Genomic DNA, 19302 nt, shown 5'->3' on the forward strand with positions numbered 1-19302 from the left:
CAAAATGTTAGTATTTTTCTGCCACTCACAATTCCAATCAGATTTGAACTGGCCACCGAAAGGGGAAATAAGTTCCAGATTTTTGCCCTAATCCACTAAGCCATCCATTTCCTCTATACACATCACATTCTCAAAATTCACAGTGAATAACCAAATCCATAAACACACACACATGATGATGGCAGAGGCACCACGTGGCCCATCCGGTCTGCTTAGTTTTAGAATGCCTTCCTCAGAGATCCTCTGTGCTTAACCCATTCTCTCTTAAATTCTGATCCTATCCTTCCTGTTCCACACATTCAACACCCTTTCTATAAACATTCTCATATATGAATATGGATTGTTTATTTTAAATGGTGTTTAATATGTATCGATTGTATGTTATTTTTACTACACTGTATTTATACTATGTAACCCGCTTAGAACTATTTTTCTTGAATAACTCAAATTATCAGAATCTTAAATAAATCTTATGACCCCCTTGTTCTAGAGCTTTCGGTTGAAACAGGCCTTCCTTCTGTGCATTTATTCCTTGGAGGTATAGCAGAATGCTTACCTGTAAAAGGTGTTATTCGAGGGCATCATGTGGGTGACATCATTCAAGGGAGCCCACCCCGGAAGTTTTATGTCAAAGTTGCTAGAGTTTGGACTGTGTATCACTGAGCATGCCCAGCACACACATCTATACGGGGGGCTCCTTCAGTCTTGTTCCTTAGCATTATAAGGAGAAGCCAATTTGGATGGGGGAAGCAGGCAGGTTTCATAAGGATTGATATCTTGCTGTCCTCCGTGAACACCTGTTACAAGAAAGCAAGCCTGCATTCTCAGAGGATAAGCAGGGTGGCAGTCCTCACATGTGGAGAATCCCTAGCTACACACTGCCTCAAATTAAAAAAAAAAAAAAAAGGGAAACAACAAAGCCACTGGGCACAAAAAAATATTTTTGTTGCCAACAAGTCTTTATTAATTTTTGCCTTAGCTATGAGGGACAACCTGGAACAAAAACAGGCCCTAGGAGGGAATGGAGTTACAATTTTACAACTCAAAACAAATTCTGCAGGACAGATTGGCCAAACCTACTGTTGCGTCGGCCATCACTGTTCTAACAGTAGCAAGATGTGAATGTATGGAGACAACGCCATATCGCTGCCTTGCAGATCTCCATGGAGACCGGTCTTAGGTGAGCCATCAACACTGCCATGACTTAAGACAGAGTGAACTTTGACATGAACAATCAGATTCAGTCTTGACTAGACATAACAGAAGGAGATGATATTTGCTAGCCAACTGAATTAAACCTGTTTGGCAATGGCAATCCCCAGTTTGTTGGTGTCAAATGAAACAAAAAGCTGAGTGGACTTTCTATGGGCTTCACACCGCTCCAAGTAGAAGGCAAAAGCTCTCTTGTAGTCCAAACTGTGCAGTGCTTGGTCACCTTTGAGAGAACCCGTGGCCTGGAAAAAAAATGTTGAAAGGATGACTGACTGGTTAAGATGAAATTGGCACCGTCTTATGCGAAACTACCCTTTCATGAGGAAATTTGGTATAAAGTGTATAAGTATTAGAGCCTGGAGTTCACTGATCCTGTGCACTGGAAATGATTGCTACCAAAAATATGTCCTTCCAGGTCCGATACTTCAAGTCATGAGTGCACTGGCTCAAAGGAAGCTTTCATCAGCTAGGACAAAACTACACTGAGGTGGAGGTCTGATGGGAGGCTTCAAATGAAGCAGGCCCCACATGAATCGAACACCAAAGACTGGTACAGAGATGGTCTACCTTCTACACAATGGTGACAGCCGCCACCTCACAGAAGTGAACTCTATGAGACCAGACTTGGATAAATGTAGAAGGTAATCAAGTAGTTCTGTGTGAAGCAGGAGAAAGGATCTAGGGCCTTTTGCTCACATCACAAGGCAAACCTCTTCCATTTAAGTCCATAGGACTTCTTAGTTGAATGCTTTCTTGAACCTAAAAACTCGAGACCCATCCTCCGACAAATCAAATGGTTGTGGAGTTATCCTTTCAATATCCAGGCAGTAAGAGCCAGGGACCTGACATTGGGGTGGCACAATCTACCCTGATCCTGAGTGACGAGATCTGGAAAAGTTCCCGGGCCTGATCAGTTCCCTGATGGACATCTCCCCAAGGAGTGGGAGCCAATATGTCTTGGTCAAAATGGGGCTATGAGTATCATGATCTCTCTGTCTTCTTTCATTTTCAATAGTCTTCACCACTAGCGCTATTAGAGCAAAAGCATCTGAAGCTAGCTTGCTCTATGTCCCCGCTATACATGGCGGACCAAAAAACAAGGGAGGCAAAATGAAACTTGATGGCAACAGATAACTGATGCCCAGACACAAAAGGCAGGCTAAACAGGCACCAAGACAGAAAACACAACCAATAAAACTACCTAGGGAACAACTGGGAGACAAAACAATGCTGCAGGGCCCTGCGATGAACGAGCCTATGAAATTTCTCAGAAACAAAGAGAATTATAAGTAAGAGAGTGAGGAAGCATGAAAAGAAGATACTGAAAGGGCCCTTACATCATACCAGGCATCCTCAGTAATGCACAAAGTGCTAGAAACTTTAAACTAAATGTTCTGGGCCAGGCTCCACAGGATGATGTCTCCCATCCTGCTTGTCCTCTGAGAATTCATTAATCTGATGGTTCATGAAAGATCGTTTGTTCCTGAGAATGGTATTGTGTCACACCTTCCCCCAAAAGAAAGGAAGATTAAGCGTTAGTGAGCAGCAAAGAAAACTCACTTTTCCCAACTCTGTGTCTAGCCAGGATCCCAGGACCAAAATGTTAAAGAGGGTATGTCATGCTTTACCCAGAAACTGAAATCACAGCGAAGAGAAGTGCTGTATATGTAGGAAACAACAAAAGCTTGCCTTTAGAACTCTGTGTACCTTTCTGGGGCTAACAAGTGTTTTAAAAATGTGCTATTTAAGAAGAACAGGATCTGTATTTCAAAATAAAACAAAAGTTAAGCGTGTTGGAAGGGAAATTAAATTAAAAAAAAACAAAACGATGGTATATATAGTGCTGTGGTTTGAGGTCCATTCTTTGGGGTGGAGGGGTGTATTAAGTTGCTAAATCAAGCTGGTGAAACAGAAGAAAATGCACATATTTTCATGAACAGAATTTGTGAGCAAACAGAATTACACTATTGTGAACGCACATTGCAAGATACTTTGAGTTTTCTAATTTCAGTGCAGATATAATCAGGAACTTGTAGAAAGTTTTCTACATTTGAAAAAAAAAAAAGCAACCCACACATTCCATGATGGAGAGACCTAAGCAGTCCCGAAAACTTGTCACGTGCAACACTTACTGTATGTGGTTCTTTAACATTCCCACAGGCAAACTAACACACAGGAAAAAATCATCCCGCAAGTTAAAGAATAATTTCCATTTTGCAGGTGAAAACAAAAAACAAAAAAAAAGCAATTGAAGCTTGTTTGCAGGCACAAACCAATCAGTCACCAATACAAAAGATCTGCTTCAGCCCTGTCAGTGAAACAGCAAATGCTGGCCGAGGCTGTCTTTTATTTATATGCCATAATGTATTAGCGTTGCTAAATAAAGTTTGGAGGGGGGGAAGCGGTGTTGGGTTTACTATAAAGCCCCTTTGCAAGCTGCTCATTTCACGTGCAATTAAAAAAAGAGAAGAGAAAACACTAACAAATAACACAAAAATCTCTTCACCGTGAAGCGCCACTCCGATTACTCATAAATGCTATAGCTGCCAAATGTGTATTTCCTTGGATCAGACAAAAATGACAACGTAATAATATTTCTCAACGGGTAATCCCTATTCACAACAGCACGAGCAAGCCGTAGGATCCGTAAAACTAAAATCGCCCACTAACAGTTTCTTTTCCGTCTATTACCAGTTTCTTTTTCTTACTAAGCAGACGCAGCAAACTCAGTAGATGAAGACCTGCTGGCTCACCCAGTCTGCCCAGCTGACTCTCTCTCTCTGGTTCTCTAGCACTTTGAGTAAACGAAATGATAAAGTCTCCTGCTTAAATCTACATCCCGTGTCTTTTACCCACTTTCTCTGCAGCAGGTATCCTAATATTGGTCCTGGACGATGAGCTAGAGGAAGGGGGGGGGGGGGTGATCTGGCAGTGGTGGCACCGGCCCTGCTCCCTCTGCCAACATGGCCCTTTCTCAATCAGGTACCAAGCGGCAGCACCCAGCACCAGTTTGACAGGGTGCGTTCAGTGCCACCACAAAGGGCAACGCCATCAGAGCTAAAGTGGAACGGTCACATTTCTGCTGACCTAAAACAGCTGAAACACCTCCTTGGCTCCTTTCTTACAATATTTTAGTACCTATTATGAAAGGGGGAAGGAAGTGGGTGGTGCTTTCTTTTCCATTTGGCTTAGACGAGGATATGCATTTGAGGTACCAGTCAGGGATGCCAAGAATGCATTTACTCTTTTATGCAGAGCACAAGAGGTGCCAAGCATCCCACAGCAGAACCTTTCAGCCCCGGTCAGATGCAGAGGAGCTGACAGAGAGAGTGCCTGCATAGATTTCAGGCTAACCAGAGCTCGCTCTCTCTGAGCAACAGTGTGCACACCGAGCCTCCCGTATACACCACCTTCACAGCTGCTGGAGTGAAAGTGATGACTATTCTGTGTTATTTGGCTATTGGCTCTTTCCAGAAGGTGACAGGGGACACAAATGGCATCAGTAATCTGTCTCCAGATGGGTCTCCTTCCTTTCTAGAGGCCATGCTGGCCCCGATGCCCATCCACATCCAATATCCCTGAACCGAGCAGGAGACAAGGGAGGTGCAGAAGGGATTCTAGAAGAAAGCTCATGTCCCAAATCATGAGAGCAGTTGCTGCACTCTGTGAATAAGTCCACAGGTCCTCTCAAGGGCAGGGCACTGCAGCAGCTTTCACGAGATAACTCTGGAATACCTGGCTCCTGAGTTTCTAGTTGTCAGCCATGACCCCCCCAACTGGTTCTCCAGGCCCTTGATTACTATAATTCTTTGTAGGAGTCTACCTGGAACATCCTTGAAAGCACTACAAAGACACAGGCTCATCTCTTAATTTGTTGATATGTTAAAGGATATTTATCTTTTCCATTTCTGTTTGGTTTCAAAAATTTACATTAGTTGTGTACCATCAACCCAAGCAATGCCAAGTTCTTTTCGCACATTTGCACTCTCACTTGCTCCCAACACTCACAGGCTCCCACTCAAAACAGGACATCTACTTCAAGCACCGAGAAACCCTTTCTTCAGCGGCTGAGGCCCTCTCCCTTCTTTGGCCACTGCAGGATGGAAACCGCAGCAGCCATCCTGCAGGTCTCTTCTTCTAGTGTCAGGTAGCCCTGCTTGCATGGGCCTAAGCTTTAAGTGGTTGGGACCATGGCCTCACAAAATGGCCAGGGTCCAAACAGTTCCACCAATGGGATCAGAGAGATTGATGTTACCACTCTGAGACAAAAGGCCAATAACGGACCATCCTTAGCTTATGCCGCCGACATTACAACTGATCTTAGTCAAAAAGACTGAACAGCAAATAATTTTTTTTTTTTAATGAGAGGTTTAATCCTCAGGTTTGGTCAGAGGACAAATAATTTCAAGTCGCCAGTGGGGTTAGATGTTAGGGCATTCACCCCTCCATATTTTATAGGTTCTGAATCTCTACCAAGAAATCAAGAACAGAGCATTCTCGGTTTATGACTCAGATCTTAGCCAAGAAGCTTTTTCCCCCAAAAGAGGTTTAATCCTTCCAGTTTTACCAAGGTCCAAATGGTTTTATGTCCACTGGTCAGGGTACATATTGTACAGATCCACAATCTTTGCTAAAAGCAATCTACCACAATCTATCACCTCAGCAAATAAGAAACACCATTTTTTTTCTACTTTTTGCCAAGGGGTTTAATGCTCCTACTTCGGCAATGATCGTAACGTTATGACTCCAATAACACTGAGTATTAGGACATTAACTTCCCCCTGTTGATTAGATTCTCATTCTCAGCCCAAAGGCCAAGAGATTATCCTCAATTCACATCCTGTACTTGTATTTTACTAAGACGTGACTGAAGTTATTTACATTGTACTATTTTATATAATTTTTTTTTATGTAGATACTTCTAATATCTAACCAAATTCTGAACCTTTCCAATGAACACAGGTATCTGAAGTTGTCTCTTACCAAACTGCCATTACTGTAGATACCACTTTATTTTTTGTAATTGAAAACCAAATCCAAATTACAAAATGAAATGATCAAATAGAACACTGAAGACATTCTCTTTGCATGCAAAGCCTAGGGAAAAAAAACAATTTTGTTAGTTTGGCGGAAATAGATTCCGCCCTCTTATTGGCAATGGAAGAATTCTTTGCACAATTTGATATACATGGAATCATTAGTGTTACATAATTGTGCTAGTTTCATATGGAAGACAAAAGTTTTTGGCAATATGGGAAACATACACTCAGAGCCTGTCTCCTTGAGCCAGGAGTCTGATTGTGAATAATTTGTATCAGTGTGTTGATAAAAGTATAATTAGGAACTTCTTTTCTTTACAGATTTTACGGTGGGGATTGGAAGATTATCTGTTATCTACTTATTTACGTCATTCATTTATTTAATGCATTTCTTTGGATAGTTTTGAAGACAAGAACCAGGCACTTGGGGCATTGTGTACAGTGATATAATGAAAGGGGGGTAAAATGAGTTATTTTGTAGTAGGCTTACATTGTGCAGATTATATGCTTTGTATCTGTCCATGTTAGTTGTTGACGACATTCTGTATTTTTAGTGAGATTTCTTCTGATGTAAGCTTTGCCGTTTTATTGTTCTTTATGAACAACCATGTACACAAAATAGAACACTGAAAAGATGCTAACAAAAAACTAAATTTCACAACGAGCTGCAGTTCCACGTGCGTGCAGTTCCTTACACACACATGCAAATTTACTGCAAAAAAGGCTTGTTCAGTTAGGACCTGAGAAAATGCAAATTTTATTTAAAAGTCGCACACGCTTTGCATCCTCCCCACTCACATAAGGAAGCAAAGAGAAGGGTGGTTTCAAAATGAGGAGGCTGAAAAAGTATGGGCAAAAATGATCGGCATTCAAAAAAGGTACAAAAAATGTGAGAAAAGGGAGGAAAGGGAAAAATATCTGGGAAAGCAGAGAAGGTAGTCAGGACAGCAAAGGTGGGTGTGAAAGAAAATAATACCTAAAGGCAATAAAAGCAAGGTGATGAGACTTTTTCAGGCATGTTGGTAAAAGGAAGAGATGGAACTGCAAGCCTAAGAGGAGAAAAAGAGAAAAATGTAGAGACTGAAAAAGAAAAAAAACCCCACTAAATAAATACTTTGCTCAGTCTTCACGCTGGGAGGACCACAAAGGTTACCAAGGAGTAGATATAGTGGGGCACCAGTCAATTTTTTTTTTTTTTTTTACAAGGCAAGGGTTAAGAGGCTGACAAAATAGACTGGGCAGGCCAGGGGTGCACCCACAAGGTGGTTAACTGGTTTGGAAACTGGTTGAATCAGAAACAGAGCAGCAATAAATGGAGTGAGCTATGAAAAAGAAGAGTGATCAGTAAAGTGCCTTAGGGATCTGTTGTAGGACTGATTCTGTTCTTTTTATGACCATTACTGTAATAGGGCAGGGCTTCCCAACTCTGTCCTGAGATCCCCCCAGCCAGTCAGGTTTTCAGGATACACACAATTAATATACATGAGATAAATTTGCATATCAAGGACACTCAGTAAATGCAAATTTATCTCATGCACATTCATTGTGGATATTTTGAAAACCCAACTGGCTGTGAAGTCCCCAGGATAGGATTGGGAAGCCCTATAATAAGGTTAGTAGGAAAAGGTCAATTTTGCAGATGATATAAGATCTGCAACATTGTGGTTAGTGTTGAGGAAGAGGAGAGAATGAAGAGCAATCAAAAAAAAATAAATAAAAAATTAGCCTCACGATGTGGCCCTAATGCTCAGCAGCTAAGTTTCATTACAAAAACGTGCAGAATTATTTAGGGGATAGAAATCCAAGGGAGAAGTATGCTATGTGGGGTGAGAAGCTGATGTGCATCAAGCACAAGAGACGGCCTCTGGGTGATCATAATCAAATAATCTCAAGGTAGTAAAATAGCACAACAGTGAAGGGACCAGAGCCAGAGGGAATATAGGGTGCACAGAGAGAGTCATAACCAATAGAAAAAGAAAAAAAAAAAGATTGTGCATGGCGATAGGAAGACTTCTTCAGGAGTATTATATCCAACTGTAGAGATTGTATCTCCCAAAGGAAAAACAGGGCTGAGGAAATTCAGAGAAGGCCTACTAAAATGGTGCAAAGTCTGCCCTGTGAGATAAGACTTACAGAGCTAAATATGTACACCCTAAAGAAGAGGAGAGCTGGGGAGAGGGGGAATGAGAGAAATTCATTCAAATACTTCCAAAGGTATAAACAATGCACAAAAGCAAACCTCTCTCAGTAGAAAGAACAAGAGGTCATGAAATGAGGCTTCAAGGGAGACTGAAGAGTAGCACTAGGACAGGAGCAGCCAACTCTGGCCCTATAGTGCCACCACCCAGGTTTGGTTTTCAGGATATCCACAGTGAACATGCATGAAGTATATTGGCATGCACTGCATCCACCGTATGGCGATAGATCTTATACAAATTCATTGTGGATATCCTGAAATCCAGACCTGTTTGTGGCACTCCAGGATGAGAGTTGCCCTGTACACTAGAAAATAATTTTTTCTCAAAAAGGGTGACAGATGCATGGATCAGCTTCACAGTGAAGGTGCTAGAGACAAGAACAGTAACAGAATTAAAGAAGATAACAAAAAAAAATGCATGGAGGAGCTTTAATTGTGAAGAACTGAAGGGAAAGCCAGAGATGAACCGTAGTCTGCTCTATGGCACTGCAAAAGGAATAAAAAAAAAAAAGAGGCGGCTTCATGGTGATTTTTTAGATCTGTTAAGAACTCACACAGATGTTGAAAAGGAGATTTTGAAATAAGTCTAAAAGTTGAAACTACAAAGCATCAAGAAACAAGAATTGATTCTTTGAAAAAACTGATATAGCTTCTTCATAGTGAACTGGGGATTTTTTCTTTTTTTTCTGAAGAAAATCAGCCCAAAGGGAGCTTAATTTAGGGCGAGAGGTACTAAGGAATTTCTCCTATTTTGTTTGTATGGGGGAAGTGTTTTGTAAAAGGGGTAATTCTGTAACAGCCCACATATGTGCATGAGTTGTAGCAATTTGCAAAGCAAAAAAAGAAAAGCACTTTGAAATTTATCCCACCAAAAAATAATCTGTACACAACGGCATCTGATAAAACATATGAAAACAGTTTTCTGAAAATCATATGTATAGGTTTGAAAATCCAAAATGCAACCCCCCAACCCAAAAATACAAATACAAACCCCTCCCTACCTCCACCCCCAGGTAAAATTATCCATATTATCAGGCAGGCAATTTTAGAACAAATCCTTTCCATGGGTAGAGCACAATTTTACCTGTGGAAATGCCTTTAAAAATTACCCTCACTCGGAGTTTAAACACAAAAATAAACTTAAATGCATTCTTGTCCCTTCAGGAATGTAATAAACAGCAGAAAAGAAGAGGGGACTGGATGGTTGGGGGAAGGGCACAGAATTACAGAGCCTTTCCATTTCAGGTCACCGGTTCAAATAGGACTCAGTAGTGACCAGAAATCATCACCATGTTAAAAAAAAATTAAAAAGAAAAAGAAAGTTATGTGAAAGAATTTGGTGGGTTCAGTTCATTGCTAGATAGCTAGGTGACCACATCACTTAAAAATCCACCATCATAATTTGATGATAACAGGACCCTGTTGACAGCCTTGAGAAGACAAAGATTGCACACCAGGCACGAAGCCAGAATTCCCCTCTTGCACCTCTAAAATAGGACTGAGGCAGTGTGGATTATCATTGGGGTCCTTTGTTTTCAGTTTTTATTTTATTTTGCCTGGGAATACCAATGTTACAATAAAAAAAGATATCAGTGGAAAAAAAGATTTTTTCAATCATATTTGGCTTGTATGTTATATTAAAGTCATTTTTCTACTGCCTTTTTTTTTTAATATTACATACAGGAGAAAAATGATTGGGAAAAGTCATTTTTCCACTGATTTCTTTTTTACTGTAACATTGAAATTCCCAGGCAAAATAAAATCTGAAAACGAAGGTCCTAGTTATCTTACACTGCCTGTGCTGTAGCTGTTCTGTTGATAAATGGAGGACTTTGGTTTCTGGTGCTGTCAATCACGCACCTTTCAAAAGCATTAAAATCACAGGAAAAAATATAGTAAGAAAGGAAACTAGAATAATTATTTGACGGGTAGTAGCCATTGGAAGTGTACTAGTCCTAAAACAAGCCAGGCAACAGGTAATGCACCCCCAAAACTACATATTGTTCTTTCCAAATATTAATTCCTCTGAGTGCAACAAGAGCACCTGTGATTTCACAAATCCCTCCAAATACAAAGAGAATGTTAATCTCCAAATCCTGAATATTTGTGGAAAAAAATGGACTGCATAAACTATGCAATACCAAATGGATATTCAAAGGCAGGGCTTTTTCAACAGAGATACAAAATCACCAACACAGGTGCACACAGACCCTTTCTGCTATAAACAGATTACAAGCGGCTGTCCTACGGCTTATCAGGGCAGCCAAAAGTGCAGCAGCATTTGCTTTACTGGGGAAAGATCGTCCACAGAGAAGCTTTAAGCATCAACCTCAGCACTACTGTAAACTCGTTTGCAGTCTTTACAGTGAACGATTATTTGCTGATGTTCACATTATGATTCCTCACTCACAACTGCTCTGGATTGCTTCAATAATGTATTACACCAAACCCATCATTACACTTCATTTTCTATTCTCCTAGGTCAGATTCCTGCACCCAGCCCGCACTCCCAGCATTTCCATTAAAAGAACGGTCCTTGTTTCTGCCTTTGCTGCCCAACCCCGCCAACCTGCAAGGAAAGGCACGGGATCGCTGCTGGCTGGCTGGACAGGGCTAGGCCTTATTGCATCCAGGGACTGAGCTAGGGAGCGCAGCCCAAAGACTGCAGCCGGCCGCAACAAGGTAACCGCAACCCCCAAGCACTCCTCGCCTCCAGCTTCTCCCGCTCCCTAGAGCCGCCGCCGCCGCCGCTGCACCTACCATGGTACAAATAGAAGCGATTCTGGAGACTGTCATTAGGATTTCCATCCGCCCAGCGCCATCTTCCACCCAATCACAGCGAAGGAAGGCAGAGAGCGGAGCCGCACGCACGCTCCCACTCACGGACTGCGGAACAGCGCGAGCTCCCGGGCCAGAGAGAGCGCGAGAGCCGCCGACGCCTTCTCCAGGGTCCTAACGCTTGAAACACACAGAGATCCGCCGTCTTCTGCAGGGTCCTAATGCTTGGAAACGCAGCGATCCGCCCTCTTCGCCAGGGTCCTAAAGCCAGGAAACGTAGCGAGCCGCCGGCTTCTCCAGGGTCCTGGCGCTGGGAGCATGCATTACAGAAACCTAATGCTATACCCAGAAACTGGCAAGCGCCTCCTGTGGCTCATGCAGTAATGTGTTCATTACTTTGTAATTTCATGTATTTTGATATTTTCCAAATGTTTGTCTTAGCTGATGGTATCTCAGTTGTGCTATAGATTTAAAAAAGAAAATGCTAATTAAATGTAGAGGGGCATTTCCAAATATGCCAGGTATCCCAGGTCACGAAAGCAGATTTTAGGCCAATAGTGGATTTCTGAGAACTTCATCCTAATGCTTTATGGTGCCTTCACTACAGATTTCAAATCTTAGAAGCAGGGACTATATCTCAATAACATAATGCATTGGGATAGATACAAGTTTAAAAACCAAAAGTCAACAAAAGTCTCCCTTCTTGACCTGGGTCATTTAGGAGCTCTGAATTTCATATGTTAATTGTTTTATAAACATAAAATGTTAGAGTTCAGCTAGAATCATATCCACAGCACAAACATTTTAAAATATCTTCCTAAGTTCAGAATATACTATAAAGTTGCACCTTCCATTGGCTCAGGCTCAGACCTAGGGCCTGATTTACAAAACTGTTTTCTCAGACACAGAATAAGAAAATAAACCTTAGTAAATCAGCCCTTTAGATTGCAAGCCCTGAGGATAGGAAAATACCAACAGTACCTAAGAATATAAGAAATGTCATATTGGGTCAGACCAAGGATTCATCAAGCCCCATATAGAAACATAGAAATGACAGCAAAAGAAGACCAATCGGTCCATCCAGTCTGCCCAGCAAGCTTCACACTTATTTTTCTCATACTTATCTGTTTCTCTTGGCTCTTAGTAACCTTATGTTCTAATTCCCTTTTCACCCCCACTATTAATGTAGAGAGCAGTGATGGAGCTGCTTCCAAGTGAAATATTAAGTTTGATTAGTTGGGTAAGCGGCAGCATAGCTCTCGGCCATGAAGCAGAGGGCAATGCTGGACATGTGTGAAGTATTAGTTTTTCTTTCCCCCTGTCACTGAAGCAGGGAGCTATGCTGGATATGCATTGAAAGTGAAGTATGCCTTGAAAGTCACATTAACTATCTGTGAAGGTGGACACCTACCACTGGCCACTGGCATCCCGCTCTGTGAATGCCTCTGTGGCTACTGCCGCTCCGTGCAGTGTTTTAGTACCTGCTCTTTATATGCATCCTCTAGACCTGATGGATCCCATCCCTGTTTTTATTTAATTGGGAGATGACAGCCCTCCATCCTTCCGCTCCGTGAAGATGGACACCTACCACTGGCATCCCGCTCCGTGAATGCCTCTGTGGCTGCTGCCGCTCCGTGCAGCGTTTTGCTACCTGCTCTTTTATACGTGTCCTCTGGACCTGATGGATCCACAATGTTTATCCCACGGCCCTTTGAAGTGCTTCACAGTTTTGGACTTCACCACTTCCTCCGGAAGGGCATTCCAGGCATCCACCACTCTCTCCGTGAAGAAATACTTCCTGACATTGGTTCTTAGTCTTCCTCCTTAGAGCCTCAGCTCGTGACCTCTGGTTCTGCTGATTTTTTTCTGTTGGAAAAGGTTTGTCGTTGTCTTTGGATCGTTAAAGTTTTTCAAGTATCTGAAAGTTTGAATCATATCACCCCTGCTCCTCCTTTCCTCCAGGATGTACATATTTAGATTCTTCAATCTCTCCTCGTATGTCAACCGATGAAGACCCTCCACCTTCCTGGTCACCCTTCTCTGTACCGCTTCCAACTTGTCCTTGTCTGTTTGTAGATACGGTCTCCAGAATTGAACACAGTACTCCAGGTGAGGCCTCACCAAGGACCTGTACAAGGGGATTATCACTTCCCTTTTCTTACTTGATATTCCTCTCTCTATGCATCCCAGCATTCTTCTGGCTTTTGCTATCGCCTTGTCGCATTGTTTCGCAGACTTCAAATCATTAGACACTATCACCCCAAGGTCTCTCTCCTGCTCTGTGCACATCAGCCTTTCCCCCCCCCATCGAATACAGTTCATTCAGATTTCCACTCCCCAAATGCATGACTTTGCATTTCTTGGCATTGAATCTCAGCTGCCATATCTTCGACCACTCTTCCAGCTTCCTTAAATCCCGTCTCATTCTCTCCACTCCTTCCGGCGTGTCCACTCTGTTGCAGATCTTAGTGTCGTCCACAAAAAGACAAATCTTACCTTCTATCCCGTCCGCAATGTCGCTCACAAAGATATTGAACGGGACCAGTCCCAACACCGATCCTTGCGGTACACCACTTAAAACTGCTCTCTCTTCAGAGAAAGTTCCATTTACCATCATGCATTGTCTTCTGTCCGTCAACCAGTTTGCAATCCAGGTCACCACTTCGGCACTCACTCCTAAGCTTCTCGTTTTATTCACCAGTCTCCTGTGCGGAACCATATCAAAAGCTTTGCTGAAATCCAAGTAGATGACATCTAGCGCTCTTCCTTGATCCAATTCCTTGGTTACCCACTCGAAAAAGTCAATCAGATTTGTCTGACAGGATCTTCCCCTGGTGAATCCATGCTGCCTCTGGTCCATCAATTCTCCGGACTGTAGATAGTTCACTATTCTCTCTTTTAACAGTGACTCCATTACTTTTCCCACCACCGAAGTGAGGCTAACCGGTCTGTAGTTTCCAGCCTCTTCTCTGTTCCCACTCTTGTGAAGCGGGACCACCACTGCTCTTCTCCAATCACTCGGCACCACTCCCATTTCTAGGGATCTATTAAACAGGTCACACAGTGGACCCGCCAGCACATCTCTGAGCTCCCTCAGAATCCTTGGATGAATCCCATCAGGCCCCATGGCTTTGTCCACTTTCAGATTCTTTAGCTCTTCCCATACATTTTCTACCGTAAAATGATTTTCATCTATTCCACTACCCTCCAGCTTCTTGTGTAGAAATGGTCCTTCTCCAGGGTCTTCTTCAGTGAACACAGAGCTGAAGTATTCATTTAATATTTCTGCCATTTCTTCGTCTCTCTCCACACATTGATCATTTCCACCTTTCAATTTCACTATACCACTTTGGACCTTTCTCTTTTCGCTGATGTATCTGAAAAATGTTTTGTCACCATTTTTTATCTCCTTGGCAATCCTCTCTTCCGCTTGACTTTTTGCCAACTTGATTAATTTCTTCATCTCCCTCAGTTGAATCAAATATTCTTCTTTGTGCTCCTCCCTTTGGGATCTTTTATATTTCTTGAATGCTGTTCTTTTAGCTTTAATTTTGTCAGCCACCTCCTTTGAGAACCAGATAGGTTTCATTTTTCTTTTGCTTTTCTTTACATTTCTAACATAAAGAGTAGTTGCCTTGGTGATTGCTCCTTTTAGATTGGTCCACTGCTGATCCACATCTCTCTCATTCTCCCATCCATTTAGTTCTTCCTCTAGGTACTTCCCCATTTCGTCAAAGTCCGTGTTTTTGAACTGTAAAACTCTGGTCTTTATGCTTCTTTTCCATATTCTTTTAGTGATATTAAACCATACTGTTTGATGATCACTGGTGCTGAGGTGGGCGCCCACCTGGACATCAGAGACATTATCTCCATTAGTGAGCACTAAGTCGAGTATATTTCCTTCTCTCGTGGGTTCCAATACCATTTGTTTGAACAAAGTTACTTGCATGGCATCCACTATCGCTCTACTATTTTTAGATTCTGCAGATGGGATTTTCCAGTCTACATCTGGCATATTAAAGTCACCAACGATCACCACTTCTCCCTTCTTACCTATCTTATGGATGTCTTCAACCAGGTCTCTGTCCAGCTCTTCCTTTTGGTTCGGGGGCCTGTAAACCACTCCAATATAAATGGATGCGCCGTCATTTTTTTTTAGGTCGACCCATAGTGCTTCTTCCTGGCCCCAACTTCCTTGCAACTCAGATGCTTGGATATTGTTTCTGACATAAAGAGCCACACCTCCCCCTTTTCTATCCACTCTGTCCTTCCTTAACAAGTTATAGCCTGGTATTGCTGTATCCCAATCATGAGATTCTGTGAACTATGTCTCTGTGATAGCAACAATGTCCACTTCTGCGTCTGTCATTAGGGCCTGCAGATCTGGTAATTTATTTCCCAAACTATGAGCATTTGTGGTCATAGCTTTCCAGGTACTCTCTTTAAGGTTATTGCTTTTCCTGTACTCCTTATGAGACTTTAGTTGAGATTTGTTATTCACTTCACTCTTTCCTTTTGCAGTTGTGCCACTGATGCCCGAGTTATCCATCTCAATTTGCTTTTTCTGTCTCCAACAGCAGCCAATCCAAGTCACACGTACCTGCTAAAAACCCAAACATTAAATAGAGCCCATGGCTATTCCCTATTGATTAATAAGTTTATGGACTGCTCCAAGAAAAATCCAAACCTTTTTTTAAACACAGATATATTAATAGCCTTAACCACGTCATCTGGCAACAAATTCCAGAGCTTAATTGTGTTTTGAGTGTAAAAGAATTTTCTTTGATTTATTTTAAATGAACTATTTGCTAACTTTAGGATGTGGCCCCTAGTTCTTGTATTATCCGAAAGAGTAAATAACCGATTCACATTTATCCGTTCAAGTCCTTTCAAGATAGAGGTCTACACAATCATAACCCCCCTCAGTTCTATTTTTTCTAAGCTGAACAGCACTAACCTCTTTAGCCTTTCCTTCTAGGTGAGCCATTCCATACCCTAAACGTAATCCACTCTGAAGTGTCATAAAAGGTGGAATATAAATTTTAAAAAACATTTTTAAGTTACATATGCACAATGTGATAGAACAAAACTTATCACTGAAAAGATGCCCACAGTGGGTAAGAATAAGTTTAGCAATGTCTTCATTTTTCTGCCAGAAGAAATATAAATTAAAAACTCCATGTGTACATATTTATTAAAACATTTATATACCACATTATCCATTATTCTAAGTAGTACACATAAATACATTCAAAGACGAAGCATTAAAACAATTTAAAATAAAATACAAAAAATCATTGAAAACATGAAATTTATTTTATTTTGTTGTAATATATTATATAACACAGGACTTATACAGAATTTACTCAGGGGAAGACAATCCAAAACATAAAATAAGTTAAAGTGCAATGAATAAAAAAAATAACACAATATAACCCCAGAGCATGAGTCAAATAACCATCTGTATTAAGACACATTTATGTGTCTTCAGCTTTGCCTTAAAAGTTATAAAATACTATTCCTTCCGTAAGTCTTCAGGAAAATTTCCAAAGTGACGGACCAAACACAATAAATAAAGGGTTGTGGGCCTGACTAAGCTTAGCTGAATGAACTGTAGTTCAGGCCTGGATTGGTCAATAGGCACATTAGGGCTTTGCCTAGAGCAGCAGACTAGCTAAAGATTTGCTGCCTTCCAATAAAAATATAAAATTATACCAATAAATGTAGTGTAAAACTACTTTAGTTTCATAATGTAATATAAAAGATGGAAATGTTTGCAAATTTGCTTCAGAATTTTTTAATTTTTCTACTGGGTCTACACCTGACCTGCAGGAAACTAGGGGGGACTGGGCCTTAGATCTTCTGCCTCCTGTTGTCCAACCTTGGGGGGAGGAAGAGGGGGATGACAGGGGGAGACATCACCAATAGTGACTGTAGGTAGTTTTATAAGGCACTGACCAGCTGATCTCAGGTTCCTTTCAGGGTGAAATTCTCAACAGTCAGGCAATACATAGTGATGCATTGTTACTTTTGGATCATAGTTAAAATTTTAAAGATAATCTGCCACTTTATGGAAGGACTACTTTTGAAAAGAAAAAGGAAATGTACCTCAGATGTAATGCAGTTAACAAAAAAACTCCCACTGGGACAAATTAGTAGTCAAAATGTGCATGTCAGGGTTATTTACAGGTGTTGTCAAGCAGTTTTTCCCTTGATTCTGCACATTTTTTTGAGAAAAAAAAAATAAGTAGAAGAGCAATTACCATGGCTAGCACTTTGAGGACGACCCATTCCCAGATAAATGATTTTTTCAAATGTTTCTGTTTTTGGAATTCTGATATGCATAACAAGTTGTGAAGTTTTTCCTAAAGAAATGATAGTAGCAGTGATATCGTCCAAAAGAGAGGATGTAGAAGCACAAATGCAGAAGTAGGGGGGGGGGGGGGAGGATAATTTAATTAGACTTGTGATCAAATTTGCCCATCTGTATAAACAATATTTCTCAACTAATCTCTCTCCTAATTAAATTGTCTTCACTCCCCATTTTCAGTTCAGTAATCTTTTAACTCACTGTCTATCCTCCCAGTAACTTCTAGCCATTCTATCTGCCCCTCTCACAATATCCCTTTCCAAACTCTCTCTTCTGTCTCATTAACCCTTCAGTGCTTCATCCCCACTACTTTCAATATGCTTTCACCTTCACAATATAATGCCATCTTAATGTCATTGTCCTAATCTTCATCAATAGGAGAACAATCCCAACTACAGGTACACGATGCTGGGTTCAGTAGTGGGAGCCAGAACCCAGGAAAAGAACCTTGGAGTCCTTGTGGGCAATATATTGAAATCCTTTGCTCAGTAGGTGGCAGTGGTCGAAAAAGCAAATAGAATGTTAAGAATAATCTGAAAAGGAATGGAGAATAAAATGAATTTCATATTGACTCCATATCAAACTATGATGCAACCACAGCTTGAGTATTGTGTGCAGCTCTGGTTGTCCAATCTCAGAAAAGACATAGCAGAACTAGAAAAGGTACAGAGGAGGGTGACAAAAATAACATGATGAGTAGCTATGCAGGCTAGGGCACTTCAGCTTGGAATAGAGATGGCTGAGATGGGTCATGATAGAAGTTTATAAAATCATGAATGGGGTGGATCAGGTAAATAAAGAATGGTTATTTACCCTTTTAAAACAAAAGGGACACTCCATGAAGCCAACAACCAATAGATTCAAAACATTGTAGAAGGTACGTTTTCACTCAGCGCACCATCAAGCTGTGATATCTGTTGCCAGAGGATGTGATCAAGGTAACTAGCATAGCAGGGTTAAAAAAGGTTTGCACAAGTTGCTGGAGGAAAAATCTATAACAGTATTAGCCAGGTAGATTAGCTATTGCTATCACTGGGAATGAGGAAGAGGAATTAGACTACTTTATGGGATTTGCCAGTACTTGCAACTTGAATTGGCCACCGATGGAGACAGGGTGATGGAGTTGATGGTCCTTAGTCTGACCTAGCATGGCAACACTCATGTAAAATAAGATACAGATCTTTCAAATTACTTATTCCCAAGTACTTAGGATTCTCTGAGATAATTCATGGTTTGAAATGTTGCTACATTCTGGCTATTAAACCCTTGATACAGTTAGATTGTAATAATGAACAATCATAGGCACATGACATCAGAAAAAGACCATACACCTTATCTAATGTGCCCATCCACACCTCTTTACTCCCAACCATTTCTTAAGAGATCCTATGTGTTTTTCCATTGCTTTCTTGAATTCAGATACTGTCCTTGTCTCCACAACCTCTACTGGGAGTGTATTCCATGCATCCACCCCCCGTAAAGAAATATTTCTTTAGGATTACCCCTGCATCTACCTGCTTTCACCCTTATCCCATGACTCCTCATGCCAGAGCTTCCTTTCTGCTGAAAAAGGCCCAGCTCCTGTACATTAATACCATTGGAGAAATTACTTACCTGATAAATTTCGTTTTCCGTAGTGTAGACAGATGGACTCAGGACCAATGGGTATAGTGTACTCGTGATAGCAGTTGCAGACGGGAGTCAGA

The 19302-nt window shown here is 41.3% G+C and overlaps 1 protein-coding gene across 1 annotated transcript in view; it reads right to left on the reverse strand.

The window, feature by feature from the left end:
* Positions 1 to 11460, reverse strand: part of USP12 (ubiquitin specific peptidase 12) — a 211656-nt gene extending 200196 nt beyond the window's left edge. Inside the window, exon 1 of the mRNA XM_029602576.1 lies at positions 11209 to 11460. Coding sequence (XP_029458436.1) covers positions 11209 to 11256 — 48 coding nt within the window. The 5' untranslated portion in view covers positions 11257 to 11460. The remainder of the gene's footprint in view (positions 1 to 11208) is intronic.
* Between the last annotated feature and the right edge of the window lie 7842 nt (positions 11461 to 19302).

This window comes from Rhinatrema bivittatum, chromosome 5 (assembly GCF_901001135.1).
Source record: "Rhinatrema bivittatum chromosome 5, aRhiBiv1.1, whole genome shotgun sequence".
Taxonomy (NCBI): Eukaryota; Metazoa; Chordata; class Amphibia; order Gymnophiona; family Rhinatrematidae; genus Rhinatrema; species Rhinatrema bivittatum.